Below are 18477 nucleotides of genomic sequence, written 5' to 3' on the forward strand. Positions count from 1 at the left end.
TTAATTATACTGTTGTACCAATAAAATTTCAAATAACTACAAATTAAATCAGAAACCCAATAAAATACATCATAAAATCATAAAGCACATGGAAATGATTCCTAGTCCAAATGGCAAGAGCATGCCCGGACGACATAAAATTCTAGATTCAATTTCTACAATTATAACCATTTAATTGTAATATACTATTTTTTGTCTTTCCGGGTTGGATTGCCTTTAATGATCTGATATTGTTACAATTGCAGTTAATTAGGTTGGATCGCTTTTAATGAGATTGGATATTATTGTAACTGCTGCTGAATCATAAGTTTATAGAAATGAGGAAGGGAGATCTATCATGGGACTTGACGGTCCCAGGGCATTAGTCTTCTTAATCAATCTTAGTCGGATAATAATAATAAAAAAAAATAAAAATTGTATTGTAATATCATCTTTTAAAAGGCTAAAAAAAGAAAAATCACTAAAACCATTCCCTAATCAGATATGATTGATTGATTTCTTTTAAAGCAGACACTATAAAAGTTAGTAGCTGTTCATAGTTCGTACGTCATGTTCACACGAATCACAAAATCCCATAAGTTCAGTTTCCTTCCTTCACTGCATATTATATATAGCTACAGAAACCTTAATATTGCAAGCCTGAACCTGTTTCTTTCAAACTGAGAATGGAGTGTTTCAAAGTTCAAATACTAATACTAACAATAATCTCACTTTCACTACTTCCATTTCCAGTTATTCACGGCTGGGGAACTGACGGCCATTTCATTATTTGCAGAATTGCTCAGGTCAATCATTAATCCTCTCTCCCTTTTCTTATTTGTCTTCTTAGTTTCAGCAAATCTTTATACACGTATTTTGTATGTTACAGTCTCGGTTAAGCGAAAGAGCAGCAGATGCTATTAAGGAACTGTTGCCTGAGTATGCAGAAAATGACTTGGCCAGTGTCTGCATTTGGGCTGACCATGTCAAGTTTCGTTACCGTTGGTCATCTGCCCTTCATTACATTGATACCCCAGATTCTCTCTGCAATTACCAGTATAAGAGTAAGTTCCTTCTCCTCCTTTTCAAAACCCAAATTTACAGTTTCTTAGTACAAATTAATGGGCCCAGACAAGGTTTTAGTAGGATTCCTGTTTCGTTTGTTCAGGGGATTGCAAGGATGAAAATGGGATAAAGGATAGGTGTGTTGCTGGGGCGATCAACAATTACACTTCCCAACTTCTTACCTACAGAAGTGATTCCTCTGGATGTAATTAAAACAAGTCCATTATTTTAATCCTTAATTTTCCTTTCATAATTTCCTTTTTAAAATTACAAATGATTTGAATGAATAACAGATAACCTTACAGAAGCACTTCTTTTCCTTTCTCATTTTATAGGAGACATCCATCAGGTAGTGTATATTTTGTTGATTATCTATTTAACGTTTTCTTTTTTTCATCAATAATTACATAATGTTAATATCCCATATTGCAGCCTCTGCATGTGGGTTTTACTTCAGACAGAGGAGGCAACACAATTGATGTCCATTGGTATACAAGGAAAGAAGTACTCCATCATGTAAGTTTAATTGCGAATCCAATTTCATGAACCTTTTACATTAAGAACTTGTACTGATGCCAAATTGCCAATGCATACAGGTTTGGGATACCAATATAATTAACACAACAGAAGAAAGGTTCTATTACGCAAATGTAGATAACTTGATCGATGCAATTCAACAAAATATAACGGTATTCTACTCATCGTACGGATTAGGATCCCTTTGGTATTCTTTTTTCTTTTGAATGTTGAGGGAGAGAATTCGAAGCTAGATCTATTATTAGGTTGTATATGTACTTAATGCTTTGATGTGTATTTGTTTGGTATGATCGTTTGATTTGAATTGCTGTTTGGAAAAATAATGCTGAAAAATGTTTAACTAAAGTTCAATAGACAATTGTACTTAATCCATAAAGTTCTTTTTCTTAATTTTCTATTCAGTACAAATTTTCCCCCTTACTTATACCTTGCATTCTGGAATTATTAAAAATAGAAAGAGTGGGCAGATCTAGTTCCAAGATGGGAAGCCTGCAGTGCTAACAAGACAACCTGCCCAGACATGTATGTTTGACAATAACAATCTTATTTTCAAAGAGCTCTTACTATTTGCAATTGATCTCAATTAAAATTGGGTTCTTTTCTTATAGATATGCATCTGAAAGCGTGAAAGCAGCTTGTGATTGGGCTTACAAAGGTGTATCAGAAGGTGATGTATTAGAAGGTAAGCCAGAACATCTTATGAGATTAACACATATAATTAATTCATGTCTAGATGTTAAATAATAAATAAGAAATAATTAAAATACACATCTGCTTGCAGATGTTTATTTCTTATCTCGAAAACCAATAGTTACTTATCGGCTAGCTCAAGGCGGAGTTCGATTGGCAGCAACTCTCAATCGGATTTTTCAATGATTATCAGTTTCTCAGGGTTATGGTTTAAGGTTTGGGGTTAACCAGAAACTTTCTAAAACTACATGTTTACTTTGTTTATTAGTAAATTATGAATGTTATATAAATAATTAACCAATGCTTGAAAAAATAGCAGTAAGTATTCTGCTTGTTCATGCAATGCTTTCTTCTAAAATTTTTAGTTGATATTTAACATGTATTTATACGCGCATTTCCATTATCCCAGCAGGACTATTAGAACTAGATGCAATATAGGATAAAAGAATACAAATACTAATACATATTTTAGTCTAATTACTCGTTCAAACATAACATAGAGTAGTCATGCTACGGTTTCTTCACAACAAGAACAGGGCATTTTGCATACTGAACACAGTAATTGCTCACACTTCCTAGTAAAGCCCTGTATAAAATTACCGGTATCAGTACCCAATAGTATGAATAACAATAATAAAGATAAAGAAATATGAATGGTGAGTCCATATAAACCTTTTGATTTTTCCAAGACCGCGCTCTCCTAAAACAAGCATGCTTATATTTAGTTTTTGAACTACATTGCATATGGCTGATTTAGGATCTCCTTCCTCTGTAATTATCTCTGCACTTACCTGAAAAACCAATAGTTGAATGTATTTCAAATCTCATAAGTAACAGTCTCCTTCACCATACCCAACATTGAAAAACAAAATTTATATAATCAATATTGTCAATCAGTACTAACTGTTATATATATATATATATATGAGCATACCCCTCGACTAGCACAAATTTCCTTGGCTTTCTCTAAGAAAGCCAATGCGAGCTTCTTATTATTTTCTTTGACAGAATTATTAAAATCTGGAGCTGTAAACCAAAAACAGAAAAACAGATTAATAAATTGAATAACAGAAAAGCTGAAAACCAATAGAGAAACACTTACGAGTTAAAACAGGGGAATACAAGCGAGCAGAGCCAAGAGCAGCAGCAAAAGTGTAGCTGTTTCTTGGTGGAGGCTGGGCCATGAAAACAACAAGGGATGTTTTTTGGAGAGATTCTTTAAGATTGTCAAGAACCCACATCAAGGCATAATAACTGTACTCGCTTTCATCGATGGCTATCATCACTTTCTTCTCTACTTCTTTTGCCATTGTCAGGGTTTGGACCTAAAGATTGAAGAAGCTTTAGTTTGGTTTTTATTTTGTTAGATAGAGAATGGAAGGGGTTTTCTTTTACATTTTAAAGAAGTATTTTCTAATTTAGTAGTTTGGGAAACAGAATGCGGATGGATATTTTAGGTCATAACTGTTAGTCAACAATGATTTGTTTAAATAGTTTGTACTATTCAGTATTAAGAGTTGAATCGCCAAAAGAGCTAATCTCCAAACCAACTAGCTGTGAGATTAGGAAAAACCGAAAGGAGATAATCTTAATAATTTTTAGAAATTTAACTTGTGGAAAACCAATAAATAAATTTTATAAATAAAAAATTAGGTCCATTGAGTTGATTGTTTTTGGTTCTAATTATATATTACAAAATTGAATGCTTATTAAATCGAATTGAAATTCATAAAAAATATACTTTATATGTATTTTAATTTTCAACTACAAATCCTTATGAATTTTTGATTTATTAGTTATCATGAATTGTTATTTTTGTTCAATTTTTTCTTTATGCCCTTATCAAATAAATATAATTAAGTAAAGGAGGAAAACACGTAAGAAAAAAACAGTTAATCCCTTGTTTCTATTAAATTTGATGGTTTTTGACTTTTTTTTTCAGTTGAATGATACTTTTAGAAACTCAATACAGTATCATCCGTTCCAAAATATAACTCGTTATAGTAATTATTTTATTTCAAAATATAAGATATTTTTACATTTTTTTATTAATATTTTATTTTGAGGTAAAAGCTAATTTATTCAAATTATTCTTGATTTTGTTACAATTTACTAATTAAGGAAAATTATTAATTTTTTAATCTCCGTGCTAAAACCTTAAACAATTTATATGTCGGGACGGATGGAGTAATTAATTTATTTCGATTTTACCCTTATCTAGATGTTTTCATTATTAATAATTAAATAAGCATTACCAATATAGCTAGTCCATTACCCTTTTCTTTTCCATGATTGTGGCTTCAACTATTTTTTTAATTCTTATGGAAAGTAAAAAACTATCAAATTTAATTGAATGGAGGAAGTAACAGTTAACGACATAATAATCTGTTTGAATTATGGCGAATTTATTATATTAATGAATCCAATTGAAAAAAAATTCAAAACATCAATTTCTTATTTCTTGTTGAATGTAAATCGGCTATGTTGACTAAAAGTAGGGATAGCGATTTCACGGTTTTTAAAATCATAACCGGTGGGACTGAAATAGAAATCGGTTTGAATTGAAATCAAAATCGGAGGTCTACAGTTCGATTCCAGTTCTAACTTTGAAGAAACTGTAAACCGGTGATTTTAAAAAAGGTCAAAATCAACGGTTTTTTCAACCAGTTAGAACTGGAGATTCCGACAGTTTGAACCGGCGATTTCACTTGATTTCAAAAATTTTTTTATTTTTTAAATATTTTTCTGAAATTCTCAATTAACCTCCTAACAAGTATATAATGATTGGTTTTAAGGGTATTTGTGAAAAATTAATTTTTTGAATTTACTATAAATACCCCTTTTCATTTTAAAAAAATAAATTAAGTTCAAGCCATTTTTTAAAAAAATAAATTAAATTCAAACCCTTTTTCTAAAAAAAAATAATAATAAATTCAAGCTTTTTTTAAAACAAATAAATTAAGTTAAGCCCTTTTCTAAAAATTATTTCATAAATATTTAAATTTTAAAGTTTTAATAAAAAAATGTTCCCTAATTTTTGATTTTATAATAATGCAATTTGCCGGAAAAATTCATTGGAGAATCAGCCAAAACCGTCGATTTTGAAACCATTAAGGAATTGAAATCGGAATCGTTACTGTTCGATTCTAAACCGTAATCAGAAACGTCGGTTTTTGATTCAATTTCGATTCTAAATTTATTGAAACCGGAACCAAAATCAGTGGTTCTAAAACCGAAAACCAGTTTTTCGGAAACTGTGGTCGCTCCTTAACTATGAGCCTTGTAGGTTACTGTAGCAAATACATATTCCAAAAATTGTGTAAGAAAAGGAACGAAGAATGCATACTTTTTTCTTGTAATAAAAGTTTATATTTCCGCCATTATATTAATATTTTACAACAGTATTTCCAGTGTAGAGGCAACAGATTTGTGATTAGGTAGTTTGGGAAACAGAGGGCGGATAGATATTTTAGGTCTTAACTGCCGGTCAACTATAATTAGGGCTACACCTCTAACGTGGATGCGAGGATTTTGATTTGGAATCCTTTTTCTGTGGTTTCTTCACAACAAGAACAGGGCAGTTGGCATTTGTTAAGCAATAGCTGCTCTGACTTCCCATAAAGGCCCTGCGTTCACGCATTAACACGCAAATAAATTTATTAGTTTTTTTTTTCTCAAAACAGTGTTTGAAGAAAGAATATTTATGAAAGTGATGTTTCTCTATGAATATTAGCATATGTAGTGTTATCCTGATTTTTTAAAAACATTTATTATACTAATAAATAAATTGTTACAAAGTGACTAGAATAAAAGTAATTGATTCAAAAATTTTAATACTAGCAAGAGTTTGCACATCAAAATATCGTTTAATGGTAAATGCATATCTAGACCGACAGTACAATGACATAATATATTTGTGGACATTTGTCTTTTTAGATTGTTATAGTCATAACACTTACCTTTAAAGTGTGTGTTAAATGCCTTTGAAAAATCAATATAATGCTATATCGGTCAATATTTTCACTTGAGTACCATTTTCGTACATAGTTTTTCATCAAACACCATTTTGGAAAATCTGTTTATTATTTAATGAAACACCCATTAAAATCATAATCAAACTAACCTTTTAAGAGCTCCACCTTCATTGTAACCTAAAACAAGTAGACTAATGTTGTAAGTTTTAACAACATTGCATATGAGTTCTTTGGGATCTCCAGCTTCTGTAATTGTCTCCACTTTTACCTGCTCACACATGAATCCTTCAATTCTTTATTGAACTAAAATTTTGACACAGATAGTATATATATATAAGTATGTTGACCATACCCCTCGACTAGCACAGATTTTCTTTGCCTTCTCTAAGAGACCCAATGATACCTTCTTATTTCGTTCTTGAGCAATGCTACTCAACTCCATGGCTGCTATTAGAAAATTAATATGCACTTGTGATTAATATGTAATCTAAAACTAAAAAATAAATGTGCAAGTAAGTTAAATTACTCGGACTTTACTCATAAAATGATTTAAAATTGTCTTGAGCCAGGATTAATTGGATACTCGAATTCAACAAAATTGAAGTATCACAATAATTGACTCAGATAGTAAATTGCCTAATCAAAGTACTTATTTTTATATAATTCAAAACATATTTCATAATTTTTTGAGCGTAAAAGAGGGAATAATTGATTTTGTCCCTACTTTATAATTTACTATGAATAAATAAATTTATTAAAAATATTAATCGATACAACATGAAAATTAAAATTCAATTAAGATTTGAGTCGGAGTTTTTTAATCAAATTGAGTGATTTGCACCATATCAACTCAACTTGGTTTGGTTATAACATGTTAATTAGAAATTATATGCCTAATATAATCTTAGATGGAAGAACAAATTAAGAGCAGGAAACTTAACTGGGTGAGACAAGAGAGTACATGGAAGTGGAGCCAATTAGACCAGCATAAGCATACCAAATCTTAGGACTAGGCTGTGCTGAGAAGATCACAAGAGGCGAATTGGTAACCCATTCTTTGAGATTGTCAAGAACCCACATGAGTGCATAGTAAGTGGACTCGCTCTCATCTATGGCCACCATTACTTTTTTGTTATTAGATCCTTTTTCTTTCTCCATTTTTGCACAAAGGAGCGAGTGCTGAGTTCACAAACAAACTATAGATTCTTTACCTGAGCAGAAACTTGACGTTTTATCTATAATATTTTAAAACTTAGTTAAGAGAATTGACATGTTATCTATAATACTTAATAATTTAGAAAAGAAGTCTTCATAGGAGACACTGCTTTATTTGAATTGAGAGCATCTTCACCTACTTCTTTTGTATCTTTTCGAGAAATAGTCCACAATTAGTTCTTTGTCTTATTTGGAAGTTATTTTAAAAAGGTATTGATTTGGATAATAAATGACTCAATTTTCGTGGACGTGAGAATAAGTTCGGTACACGAGAACTGTATTTATTGGGAAAATAAAAGGACCTTACACAATTAAGCTTTACGGTCCGAAAAGATTACACCTCCCTATTCTACCAAAAAGGAAAAAGAAAAAAAAAAAAATAGTCCATGGACTACTAAACCTTTCAAGTCACGAAGCCAATGTAAATATAGCAATATTGTTGCTCATGCCCAATCTTTTATGAAGTTAATTATAAATGTGGTGTCCAAAACTTTTAAAATTTTTGTTTTGGTTTGGTGTATGAACGTAAAATTTTTGTAATTAAATATCTCAATTATAAAAAATTGATATGTGGAGTGTCTTTTGCTCATGTGTTCAACTAATGTTGTGAAATTAATTGTGGACTTCACTTAAAGGAAAAATGGTCAATACATTATTTTGAAGTAATTTAAAAAAAATTAAGGAAAGCATTTAATTAATTAAGGAAACCATTTAATAATCTTAGTTTTTTTTTTTTTTTTAAAATTACTTCCTCATCAAATGAGTTTCTTGATTTTATATATAAACATTAGTTAAATAGATAATTAGTAATCACAATTTATGTAAAGTGACCAACAACGTGTTAATCGGGAAAAATTATACAACAAAACGATATCCTACAATAAAACGCAAATCGTTTAAAAATTTGAATTTTTTTTACATTCACCCATATTTTGTAATAATTACTTCTAATGGCATATTTTCTAAATTATAAGCTTTGGTGATATAAGAATAAATTAATTCAAAACTTTCTCTAATCACAAACATCACATTTATCAAACAATTGAAATACTTTTTAAATTTATTCTTGCGTATATTCATAATTTTGTCATATGAAAACATTATATTCTTGTTGACATTTGCATGATTATCCCATAAAAAAAATATATATAAGAAATATTACTTGTGAATCATTCAAATAGTGAACTTTCTATATTGGGAACGAGTTATACATATATTAAGATATTGGAGGAAAATTAATAAAATAACTAAAAAACGTTTAGATTATAACATTGTTCACAAGAATACTTGAGATTAAAGCTTTGGTAATTAAATGTTTGTCTACTTTTTTATAGTAGAAAATCTTTTAAACAACTGGTCTATGAAAATTTACAATAGAGTATATATACTTCTATTACCGGTTTTGCTTTATCAAGAAACTATGGTATGATATCGAAACTTAAAGCTATTATTAAATAACAATTCTGCAATTATGGTAATCTTTTAGTCACTGCTGTATTTTAATAATCAATCAAAATGTTATTATAATCAATGAAAATTAATTTCTTAAAACTTAACCTTGAAAAAAAAAATGCAAAACTATACATTTGTTTTATAAAAATTTTCCATAATTAAATTGTGGATTGCTTTCTAAGGCAATCAAAAGATTCTGTTCTTATAACATTTGATAAAATAACAAATTGCAGAATTTTTTAAGGGGATTTAAATCTGTTAGAAATTATGAATTGAAATACGTGAATTAAATTTGAAGTTTCTGAATAGATAAAAAGTTAGAATTTATTATTAACTCTCAATTTCTCGTATCTTATTATAGAAAGGTGTGATTGTGTAGTTGTAAAATTGTAATTCTTTATGTAAAGGCAAGCCAAAGTTTAATATGTAAGTTTTAAGTGTTCTTATATTTTCCTTCTTTCACTTGTTTCTACGAGAGTGTTATCATATTTTCTATCTAATCTCAACCATATCACAGTATCTATTCATTTCTAACAAGTAATATAGAGGGTCAAAGCTAACAAGAGGTGTCGGAACATCTAAAGCTAACAGAATCATATCATAAGAAGCAATTCCTTCATTTCATTAGCCCACAGAAAACAAGTTGATAAACGGCACAAAGAAAAGGTTCAAGTCTCCTCCTAATCAGAATTTAGTGTTCTGGATAATCTTTTTTCTTACATGATAGTAACATTGAAGTTGCTAAATTGGTTTCTTAACAACAAGAACAGGGCATTTGGCATTGTGAACACAGTAGTTGCTGACGCTCCCAAGGAAAGCCCTGCACCCACAAACTCAAGTTACTGCTTGGCAGATAATTCTCGATACTAATTACTCATAACATAACTCAAAAACCTCAATCAAATTAAAAATTCACTTAAAAAATGTTGAAATAAGTCATAATCAAGCATTTTGCAATTATAAAATTTTAATACTTATATTATCATCATTAAAATAAATTAAATGAACCTCTGTATAGCTCCTCTGCTATGACTGCCAATTATAAGTAGTTGAATCTTGAGTTTTTCCACTGCCTCACATATTGCCTCTTTAGGATCCCCAACTTCTGTCAATGTCTCTGCAACGATCTGTGCCAACACAAATTCAAAGGGTTAGAGAGGAAAAAATAAAAAAGAAACAGACAATATTGGACTAGAAATCATTATCTGTTGAAATAAACTGAAATTAAACCAATAACCAAAGTGAAAGTTTCAGTAACTACTCCATGATGGGCGCAGAGTTCTTTAGCTTTCTCCAATAGAGAAAATGCAATCATCTTTTGTTTCTCTTGCATATTTATTATCAACTCCGGAGCTGGAAAACCTCATCAAACGGTTAAAAAATAGTTAAAAGATCAAAAAAACAAGAGAGAGAGAAATACTAACGAGCTGAACCCATAGAAGAAGCATAGACATAGCCGAAGTTTGTATTAGGTTGAGCAGTGAAGATGACAAGCTCAGAATCAACAATTGTGTCCTTCAAATACTCAATTGCCCATTTCAAAGCGTAATGGCTAAATTCGCTCTCGTCTATTGCCACCATCACCTTCTTCTTCTCCTTCTTTCCTTCTTCCATTTTTTGTTTTTTTCCTCTGCGATCATGGCAATTCTAGCACCAATCTTTTATAATCATCTACCATAAAGTTCGGCAGATGAAGATGATCAGGTGCTCCGAGGACTACGGTGGTCTACAAGCAAGGTCCAACAAGATGGAGCAGCAAAAGAAAATAGCGACTCAGTAATGTTCAAGAACTGCGTGGCTGCATGGGGTGTAATGTAGTTGATTTTAGTCCACTGGTCCAAACTGCCAATCAAAACAAGCACCGGTGTTAGTTGAGTGAACAATAATGGTTTGAAGAGTCTAGAGAGAAGAATACTGTGCGAGTGTGCGTGCACGTATAAATTATTGTCAATTCACTTTTTCAACATTTTTTAGTATTCTCCGATTTTTAAATTATAAAAATGAATTGACAAAGGATTATATTTATAGATTTTCTTTCAATTAAAATTAGAATATCAATTTCAATCATGGATTTTTATTTTCATATTTTTTTAGTATTATATTTTGACGCTAACTTTTCATATAATATTTGCCATTTTTATTAAAATCAAAATACTATTTTTTTTATTTATTTATAAGTGTTTGATTATATAACATTTATACAAGTATCCGAGCAGAGCCTTTATTTGGATTAGAGCTTACATGTTCTGTGCATGTATAAGAAAGTTGCGTGCATTGGAGAAAAATATAAACAACTCAGAAATATATGACAAAATCTATATTTTTATCTTTCTAGTAAAGAAATTTACAAATTCTCTGGGGGAAAAGAAAAAAATCTCTTTTCATATTCAACCTCTTTTCTTTGCAAGTAAATAATTAAGACAAGTGTGAGAATATATGGTTACAGTAAGCAATTTCTTGCCATATGATTAAGCTAATTAGACTCCTCATGTCTGAGAAACTGAACCAATTTAGATCTAAAATCGGATGGAATACGCACAGGACGATAATTTTTGTCAAGCCAAACTGCTGTTGCTTTTGCTTCCAAAATAGGCTGCAGAAGAAATAATCAAAGCTTTATTTAGAAAGGAAAGGCAAACCACAATAAAATCATTTTAAGGATTATAATAGCAAACCTCCTCACTTGGCAGCTTGAAAATGAAGTGATCAAAGTATAAGCGAGCCGCAGAAGATCCAGAAATCCTCACTTTCACAACAAACCTATCTCCACTCTAGCGGCACAAATACACCAGGGAGAAAATATATTATCAGATTCTGCTAGAAATAGTTTATCTTTTAAGAAGATGGGCAAGTTCTTGGTTTCACTAATTGCAGCACATTCCATAAGCAGTCTGCGATTTAACCAAGCAAATGCAATTTCTTGCCTCAATTTTTGGTATCTTTTTCTACAGCTGTAGAGAAGCACATTAAAGATGTATGTAGCAGAATTAAAATTTGGACAAGCCCTGCAAAAAGAGCCTGCCTGGTTATGGCACTGCTTTGATAGCTATAATGGTAAAAAGTATAGTCATGTGCCTGCAAATTAGCAAATACTACTGAAGTTCCAAGCTTTTAACCATTCTCCCTATGAGATATCATTCCTACTTTTAAGAAATCAATGAATGTTCTTTTGGGAAAATGTAGAATAATACACCTAGCGAGACGAAAGCGAAAGGTGAATCTTGTAGGTGGACGTATCGAACCGAAATAAGATCTCAGATTGACATTTTAAGAACATTCTAGCCAAATTAAATTTTCAACAGTATTATTAAATTCAGACTAATATAGTAATCCTTGATACAAGTTCATTCCCTGCCCTACTTTTTTGTGCAGTATCAAAGAAAGCAGCAACAGCATAGAATTGCAAGACAACATAAAGACCAAACATTGTTGTTTAGAAGTTTAACAAGTGATAAAGATCATTTCTCAAAAAAAAAAAAAAAAAAAAAAAAAAAAAAATGATAAAGACCAAGACATACTCTTAGAGGGGCAAGGAATTTTAGTGACAATTCTGACAGTGCCAAAGCATCACCAGTTTGAGCAACAGCTTCAGCACTGACACCAATCCTCTCCAGAAGTTCATGACGACCTGATTCAGATATCAAATGAAGAAGTTGTAAATTATCAGATGACTAGAAAATGGACCAAGTAGGTCCTATCTATCCAGTGAAAAACACAAGTGATATTTTCAAGGCAAGGCAAAAGAAAATATAATTATTTCATCCATTAACATCCCCATGCCTAGCTGAGATTTATTTACTTCATTCCATTCTCATCCAATTTAATTCAATCTGTAGTACTATGAAAAATTATAGAGGAACAATGACGAGAAAAGTCATAATTCTCCTCAAATCACCTTTATATATGGGCTACAACAGGTCAGCTTGGATAAGCAGATTACTTATATATGGGTTCAATAATATATACTTGATTTTTTTATTCTATGTTGATACAAATATGTCCTGTATCAGCTGTACAAAGAAGTACAAAACCAAATGTAGGATCCTCCAAGCCATAAGCTCATAATAGCTTCAGAGGTTCAAAACATCCAAAAAAAAAAAAAAAGGAACATAAATACCACCATGATTAAAGTTGTAGGATAATTTATCAATTCAAAAGTTCAAAAGATATCAACAGAATTCCAAACTTGTTGCTTAACATAAAAAACTAACGGGAACAGTAATAATGGTTGATCCACAGAGCATTGGAAGACAGATAAAAAAATCAGTCGCAATAGCAAATTAAGAAAAAAAGAAAAACAGAAGGAAGAAACAATCTTGGACATAAGATTAGAGATACTAAAACTAAGCAATGTTTGTGTACATTTTAAGTTCCAATATACATTAAGTACTAGCGAAAGGATAGTGTCATAAAAACACTGACAAGCCCATTTCGAACCCTTCTGATAATAATAACATAGAGTCGAAAAGTAATAGGAAACTTGGGGGTTCAAATAAGAGTAGACTCCATGAAACTGTAATCTGTGATGCAATATTTTTTATGACCTTCAATTTGATTAAAAAATCAAAGCCAACAAAAAACTGACTAAAAGACAAATGCACATGAAATGCCCTATACTGCATCTAACTAATTTGACTCTGAAAGCTCAAAGAAGCAATTAAACAACCAGTGAACAGGTTCATTGTCTATGACTCTATAGGCATTCAATGCATAAAAGTGAAGAATATATCCATAGCTCCATAAAACTGATAAACCAGATAAGCAACTTAATTGAATTAAATTGAACATGAAAAGGCAAGGAGACTAAAAATTCACCATGTTGACAATAGCTCGCATAAACGGCATTGTTTACAACTCCAAACTGATCCAGCTCGTAATCACGCACCTTTAGTTCAATATCAACAAACCCACTCATTCTACAAGTCAAATTTCCACATAATTGAACATGGATATCAAGATCAAACACTCTATTAATCGAGAAAAATTAAAAGAAAGCAGACATATTCGACCCAATTACCCTTTGCCACCTTTGAAATCAAGAAACGGCAGTCCAGTCGAGCTCCTCACGGTGGGGAGCGACCAAACAACGAGCGGTATAGGCTGCCGGGAAATCCAAAAGGGTAATGATGACGATGATGGACGGCGGAGATTGATCCATGTTGTCTTGGCACGTGAGACAGGAGCAGTCACGTGCACTGGGCAGAGATATGCCTGCAGCGACATACCTTATGATTTATGAGTAGGCGATGAAAATGAGAATTGGTCAATTGGGCCAAATGGAAATGGGAAAATCGACTGGGTTTCGACCTTGCTCCCGGGCGCTACAGTCCATGCCAACTACTCTGCAACTGTTTAATAATGACAGAAAAAAGCGCGATGAAGCTATTTTTATTTTATTTTAGAGTAAATTATTACAATTCCTACGTTTAGGATTAATTTCGAGTTGGATTCAAAATTTCTAAATTCTCTTTCAAGTTTCAAAAGAAGCTACTTCTCTGTAATTTTTTTTTTCTTTTGTCGCACAGTATTTCTTTTTCACTCTATAACAATCTATATAATATTTGTAGTCCTTTATTAATTCCTCACTTTATTAAGAAAGTCACAAGGTTTTTAATAATTATTAATTTTTTATATGACGTGGGTTGCACATTGATTATATTCGTTATATACTCATTTTTTTATTTATGTAATATTAAAATATAAATTTTGTTTAGATTAAAATAAATACGAATAGTTAATTTGTATTACACTTTATCATACAAACTATTTGCAAAGCTACTTTTTATGTACTTAATTTTTATTTTTATACAATTAAATGGTCTTAGAATAAAGTTTAACCCAATCCTTGGACCTAATTCTTTAGTCCGTAATTTATAAATGCAGATTTTTAAAATCTTAATATGTGCCCAAAAAGAAAATCAAGTCATCACTCAATCTCCAATTCCTGCTCTTAACTCCAAATTAATATCTATATACAATTATAATGAAAATAATAATAAATTATTTTTTACTGCTAGGTAAAAAGAAAAGAAATGAGAGGATGATTTGAATTAATAATAAAAATCACTTTGGGTAGGGTAACGGTATTATTTACCTAGTGTATCAGAGAAATGAATATATGCACTGTACACAGAAATTCTTGAAATCCTAAAAAGTGACCCAAACAGAACTATATGGTTTTAGTTTTTTTCCAGTTTCCTAAACACTATTTTCTTTTAAATCAAACAGATTTAGGATATAAAAGAAAAGATATCAAGAAAATTAAAAATGCTTAATCATTAATAGACCAACTATTTATTGCAAGGGGATATAAATCTCTTACTAAATTAAAATGATAGTAATTACAAATTATTTAATAACGAAAAAGAAAATAAAAAATTATTATTAAAAATAAAACTCTTTCAAAACTCACTTAACAAAAAAAATATTTCAATGTATATAGATATATAAATATATCAGTAAAATATTATATATATTTTTTAAATTAAAATTTTCAACCGTTTATCATCTCAGATTTAATTATATAAATTCCATTTTAAATTTACTTTAAAAATATATATATATATATCCAATCAAATCTTACCATCATAAAAAAATATATTAATAAAAATAATATACTTTTTTCTTTTTTTTTATCTCTCCTAAATAAAATATTATATGTATTATATTTGAAAATTTATTTTTAAAAGTTACGTTACAAGCATAAAGAAAAAAGAAATATTAATAAAAAGAACGTATTTTCTTTCTTTCTTTTATCTATATCCTAAAAGAATTAAATATTTAATAAATAAAATATAAAAATATTTTTAAATGTTTCATTATCATATATGTTTATTAAAAAATCACTTTAGCAAAGATAAAACTTAAATTTTTAAATACTTAATTATCCATATATATTTATTTAAAAAATAAAATTTTTTAATTCATTAAAAGGCATAATGAGCTGAAATAACACTGCACGCTATACAATAAGGAATAAGCCTCTACTCACTAAATTGGAAAAACACTTGTGGTCGAAAGTATTCAAACTCGAGACCTCTCACTCCTTATATAAGTGAAAAGACAATCAGACTACAAATGATTGGTTAAAAAAATAATTCTTATAAATATATCATAATAAACTGTAATTTTCTAATTAGTTATGACTAAAGTTATTTTAGGATATCCAAAATTTCATTAAGTGGCTATCGAAAATCTCATTATTCCCACTATTTCCACTTTTATATATAGTATAGATGTTATGATGTCAATAAATTTAATTCTTACTTATAGATTATTTATAATCTTGAATAATTTTATTTTTGTTTGATAAAAAAAAACAAAGAGAGCTGGAAAAAACTAGCTAACAATAAAACGAAGATAACCAACCGAGATAAAATCATGAGTCAAGCAAGGCAAAAAAATCAACTGTAGAAGAAGCAAACTTAAATAATCAATTAGTGCAAACATTTGCCTCACATTAACATGAGATAAATGAAATTGGAAGTCAAATTGATGCAGGTGATTTCGAATTTGGGATACCAAAGAATTTTCAAACTATGAACAATATTGAGCTGGAGATAAATTTAGAATTCCTTTAGGTGCCAATTCTAACATTCGATTTCAGTTGGATGTGAAACCATATCATGCATGCTTGTTTCTTTTTTGGTAGGGTTAATTATAAATTTAGTAATTGAACTTTCAAAAATTTTCTATTTCAGTATCAACGGAAAATGTTTGCAATAAAGTATCGAAACCAATTAATTTTTTTCAATCCGGTCCATCGTTCTATGTGGCTTGCCGAAAATATAAATAGGCATGTGAGACCCACTAATTATTAAAAATGAAGTTGAATAGGATGCCAGATAACATAACACGTCGGATTTGACGTGTCAAGCCATGAAGTATAAACATCAAAGGATAAAATTGCACCTTTACAAAAACCATACTCAGAAATCAGAATCCAACTCTCTCTCTTTCTCAGCCTCTCTCAACCAATTCCTCTATGGCAACAGCGGCAGCGGTAACGGAAAACTAAGGAATAACAAAATCCCCACCAAAATCCAAAAAATAATAGTAAAGTAAAAGCCACTCCTTTCATTCCATCAATCAGAAAACTACTCTGCTTCAGTGGTGCAAGGCCCCAACTCGATTCAACAATCGCAATAACAGTTGCTAGAGACCAATTAAAAGTTGCAAATTCACTAAAGTCAATATCAAAACAATTGAAATAATTGCAGATAATCCAATAAAATAAGGAGAAGAAAGAGAGTGGAAAATGGAGAGAGAATCTTGAAACTTACCTGTGTAGGAGACTTGAAGAATGAGAAATCAATGTGTCGTTTCGTGACAAGCCCGCTCCTCCTCTAGCAGCCATCAATATTTGCTGTTATAACATCAGCTTAGCAGCATCTGCAGCCGCTGCTGCAGATAACGGTCCTCCTCCATCGCCGCTGATTTGGTGTTGTCTAAGCTTAGAAGCCAAAAGCGCAGACTTGTTAAATTACTATGGAAGTCAACATTTTTCGGTATAGTCGGCGGCGTTTCGTCAGATAAATCTCTAGGTTTTACAGTGGCGATGGCTGAGTTAGTAATAGGCATGAGGTTAATTGTAAGGTTAAGGTCCCAAGGAGACTTGAGGTCAGCCCAAAAACAAGAAGGAGAAAATCATCATTAGAAGCAGAAGAAGGATCGAAATAGGGGTTTTAGATCTGCTGATTTTGAAGGCCTTCAAGAGGGATCAGAGAAGATGAGTTTAATAATGAGTTTATTCCTTGCATTTCTTTGCTACAAAGCTGCATATCAAAAAGTTCGATTCTTGTGGATTTTCTTTTTGAGGTTTGAGAGTTTTATCTATGGAGGTAAGAGAAGTAAAGGCATTTGGGATTTTTGACAGGTTTTAAAATGCTTGCTTACTAGTTGTAGAAGGGGAAGGAGGAGAAGGCTATGAACAAGTATTAGTATTAGTATTATTATGTTTGTGTTTGGGTTTTGGATCGATCATTGATGGCTGCCCTGTTGCCATGGAGAAATTGGTTGAGAGGTGGTGATCGATTGAGGAGGCTGAGAAAGAAAGAGAGTTGGGTTCTGAGTAGGATTTTTGTTAAGGAAATTTTATCCTTTGATGTTTACACTTCACTGCTCAACTTCATATTGAGCAATTAATGAATCCCACACGTCCTATTCATATTTCCGACAAGCACCGTATTACGGTGACTCTAAATTAAAAAAATTTAATCGGTTCCAACACTTGATTGCAAATGTATTCCGTTGAGACACTGAAATAAAAAATTTTCAGAAATTCAGGTAATAAATCTATAATTAACCCTTTTTGATATAATTGGGATATGTAATCCCCTCGGACCATAGAGTGTGAAGATTTTTTACCCTCTCAGTTACTAAATTTTGTTTTAGAGAAATCAAATTTATATTCTCAAATCTCACCTTATGACACCTTGTTGGTTACTTCTTTTTTTACTTGATGACTAATGGATGCATCTATGAGTTAAATGCGTTAGGTATAGAGAGACTTCTTTTGCCAAATAAAGTCTATAGGGTTGAAATCGATATATTTCAGTAGGACAAC

The 18477-nt window shown here is 30.8% G+C and overlaps 5 protein-coding genes and 1 long non-coding RNA gene across 9 annotated transcripts; 1 reads left to right on the forward strand and 5 right to left on the reverse strand.

Annotated features, from left to right (window-relative positions):
- The first annotated feature begins 551 nt into the window (after nt 1-551).
- Nucleotides 552-2614, forward strand: ENDO2 (endonuclease 2). The gene is made up of 9 exons (XM_012226716.4): nt 552-785; nt 869-1043; nt 1148-1249; nt 1338-1393; nt 1477-1560; nt 1641-1733; nt 2036-2103; nt 2190-2263; nt 2363-2614. Exons 1-9 carry the CDS (start codon nt 666-668, stop codon nt 2455-2457), a joined length of 867 nt encoding a protein of 288 aa, XP_012082106.1. The 5' UTR covers nt 552-665; the 3' UTR covers nt 2458-2614.
- Nucleotides 2615-2686: 72 nt separating this feature from the next.
- On the reverse strand, nt 2687-3693 carry LOC105642040 (uncharacterized). The gene is made up of 4 exons (XM_012226714.4): nt 3374-3693; nt 3206-3297; nt 2944-3062; nt 2687-2857 (listed from the first exon to the last, which is right to left on the reverse strand). The coding sequence occupies exons 1-4, from the start codon at nt 3579-3581 to the stop codon at nt 2782-2784; spliced, it is 495 nt and encodes a 164-aa protein (XP_012082104.1). The 5' UTR covers nt 3582-3693; the 3' UTR covers nt 2687-2781.
- A 1900-nt stretch (nt 3694-5593) lies between these two features.
- Nucleotides 5594-7514, reverse strand: LOC105642042 (universal stress protein A-like protein). Of its 2 annotated transcripts, none has more exons than XM_020682426.3 (4): nt 7187-7514; nt 6598-6692; nt 6395-6513; nt 5594-5897 (listed from the first exon to the last, which is right to left on the reverse strand). In XM_020682426.3, exons 1-4 carry the CDS (start codon nt 7401-7403, stop codon nt 5783-5785), a joined length of 546 nt encoding a protein of 181 aa, XP_020538085.1. In that variant the 5' UTR covers nt 7404-7514; the 3' UTR covers nt 5594-5782. The 2 variants fall into 2 exon arrangements, with proteins under 2 accessions (XP_020538085.1, XP_012082107.1); XM_012226717.4 differs by having other exon boundaries at nt 5597-5897; nt 6598-6689; nt 7187-7512.
- Nucleotides 7515-9508: 1994 nt separating this feature from the next.
- On the reverse strand, nt 9509-10713 carry LOC105642043 (universal stress protein A-like protein). 2 transcript variants are annotated; one of them, XM_012226718.4, is made up of 4 exons: nt 10337-10713; nt 10171-10265; nt 9921-10039; nt 9509-9732 (listed from the first exon to the last, which is right to left on the reverse strand). In XM_012226718.4, exons 1-4 carry the CDS (start codon nt 10524-10526, stop codon nt 9654-9656), a joined length of 483 nt encoding a protein of 160 aa, XP_012082108.1. In that variant the 5' UTR covers nt 10527-10713; the 3' UTR covers nt 9509-9653. The 2 variants fall into 2 exon arrangements, with proteins under 2 accessions (XP_012082108.1, XP_012082109.1); XM_012226719.4 differs by having other exon boundaries at nt 10174-10265; nt 10337-10700.
- A 503-nt stretch (nt 10714-11216) lies between these two features.
- Nucleotides 11217-14259, reverse strand: LOC105642044 (acyl-acyl carrier protein thioesterase TE3, chloroplastic). Of its 2 annotated transcripts, none has more exons than XM_012226721.4 (5): nt 13930-14259; nt 13728-13828; nt 12431-12540; nt 11596-11683; nt 11217-11505 (listed from the first exon to the last, which is right to left on the reverse strand). In XM_012226721.4, the coding sequence occupies exons 1-5, from the start codon at nt 14133-14135 to the stop codon at nt 11468-11470; spliced, it is 543 nt and encodes a 180-aa protein (XP_012082111.1). In that variant the 5' UTR covers nt 14136-14259; the 3' UTR covers nt 11217-11467. The 2 variants fall into 2 exon arrangements, with proteins under 2 accessions (XP_012082111.1, XP_012082110.1); XM_012226720.4 differs by having other exon boundaries at nt 11588-11683; nt 13930-14258.
- A 2466-nt stretch (nt 14260-16725) lies between these two features.
- On the reverse strand, nt 16726-18067 carry LOC110010375 (uncharacterized). The gene is made up of 2 exons (XR_016322888.1): nt 17195-18067; nt 16726-17066 (listed from the first exon to the last, which is right to left on the reverse strand). It is a non-coding gene; the product is annotated as an uncharacterized LOC110010375 (long non-coding RNA).
- Nucleotides 18068-18477: the final 410 nt, after the last annotated feature.

This window comes from Jatropha curcas, chromosome 10 (assembly GCF_041381405.1).
Source record: "Jatropha curcas cultivar XTBG-Jc1 chromosome 10, XTBG_Jcur_1.0, whole genome shotgun sequence".
NCBI lineage: Eukaryota > Viridiplantae > Streptophyta > Magnoliopsida > Malpighiales > Euphorbiaceae > Jatropha > Jatropha curcas.